Source organism: Penaeus monodon, chromosome 20 (genome assembly GCF_015228065.2).
Source record: "Penaeus monodon isolate SGIC_2016 chromosome 20, NSTDA_Pmon_1, whole genome shotgun sequence".
Classification (NCBI taxonomy): Eukaryota; Metazoa; Arthropoda; class Malacostraca; order Decapoda; family Penaeidae; genus Penaeus; species Penaeus monodon.
Genome location: NC_051405.1, coordinates 2,929,780 through 2,930,710, shown reverse-complemented (window position 1 = coordinate 2,930,710; position 931 = coordinate 2,929,780). Strand labels below are relative to the sequence as shown.

At 36.7% G+C, this 931-nt stretch overlaps 1 protein-coding gene across 1 annotated transcript in view; it reads right to left on the bottom strand.

Moving 5' to 3' along the window:
• Positions 1–262: 262 nt before the first annotated feature.
• Positions 263–931, bottom strand: part of LOC119585544 — a 15,047-nt gene continuing 14,378 nt past the window's right edge. The window contains exons 10-11 of the mRNA XM_037934167.1: positions 688–828; positions 263–324 (exon numbers count right to left, since the gene is read on the bottom strand). Of these exons, the coding sequence (XP_037790095.1) occupies positions 283–324; positions 688–828 (183 nt within the window). The 3' untranslated portion in view covers positions 263–282. The remainder of the gene's footprint in view (positions 325–687; positions 829–931) is intronic.

The window sequence follows — 931 nt, the reverse complement described above, 5'->3', positions numbered from 1 at the left end:
CATAGATCAATATATATCTTATATAATGTTATCATCATTACAAACATAAATATATAATAAAAATCTTATATTCATAAGATGATAGTTACAATATATTCAATAATAATCATATATAATGCCAGATGATATTCAATATTGAATCAAGATCAAAAAATTTATAGAAATGTTGCCTCCAATCACTTTACACATAAACTAAACGTCTCTCTGCAGCAATGGTGCCTGGGTGTAATGTAGGCACAACCTTTTGCCCCTCACTTGTAATTAGAATCGCCTCACTGTAGTTTAGTTACTACAGTGCTCGGAGTGTTCCTCCCACGCAGCAACCTGCAAGGGGGAAACGAGGAATTGTACTAGACTGAATGTAATTTATCTTGCCAGAAATGTCTCCTTCAAAAATGAAAAAAGCAGAAATGAAGACTGATAAAAATCATGTAGTAATGAAAAGTTGCAACTAGGTATCAAAAGTTTTGCTAAAGGATTTGAATCACATATCAGAGATGCATTAAAATATAAAGCTTAAAGGCAGCAAAAATTTCAGCAATAGCTTTAAATACTAAATATTTTCTTGAAACTGATAATTTTTGAAAAATAATAATAACTTCAGCCCTAGTAATACAAAATAATTCCAGAACACATCAAAACACTGCCCACCAAAGACAAGAAAACGCACTGAACACTGGCACCCACCTGACACTCCCTCGAGCAATACCACTGGTTCCCACAGCCAGCACACACAAACTGAGCTCTCTGCTTGTGGCAACCCTGGCACTTTGGGTTGCCACCGCCCTCCTCCGAGTGGTGGCTGGACTTCTTGCTCCTGCTCTCAGACTGGAACAGGTGGACAAAAGTAAATTTCTGGGCTTTGCTACCAGTATCCATCACATAAATCACAAAGGAACACACACAACAATTCATTTCAGCAACCATAAAT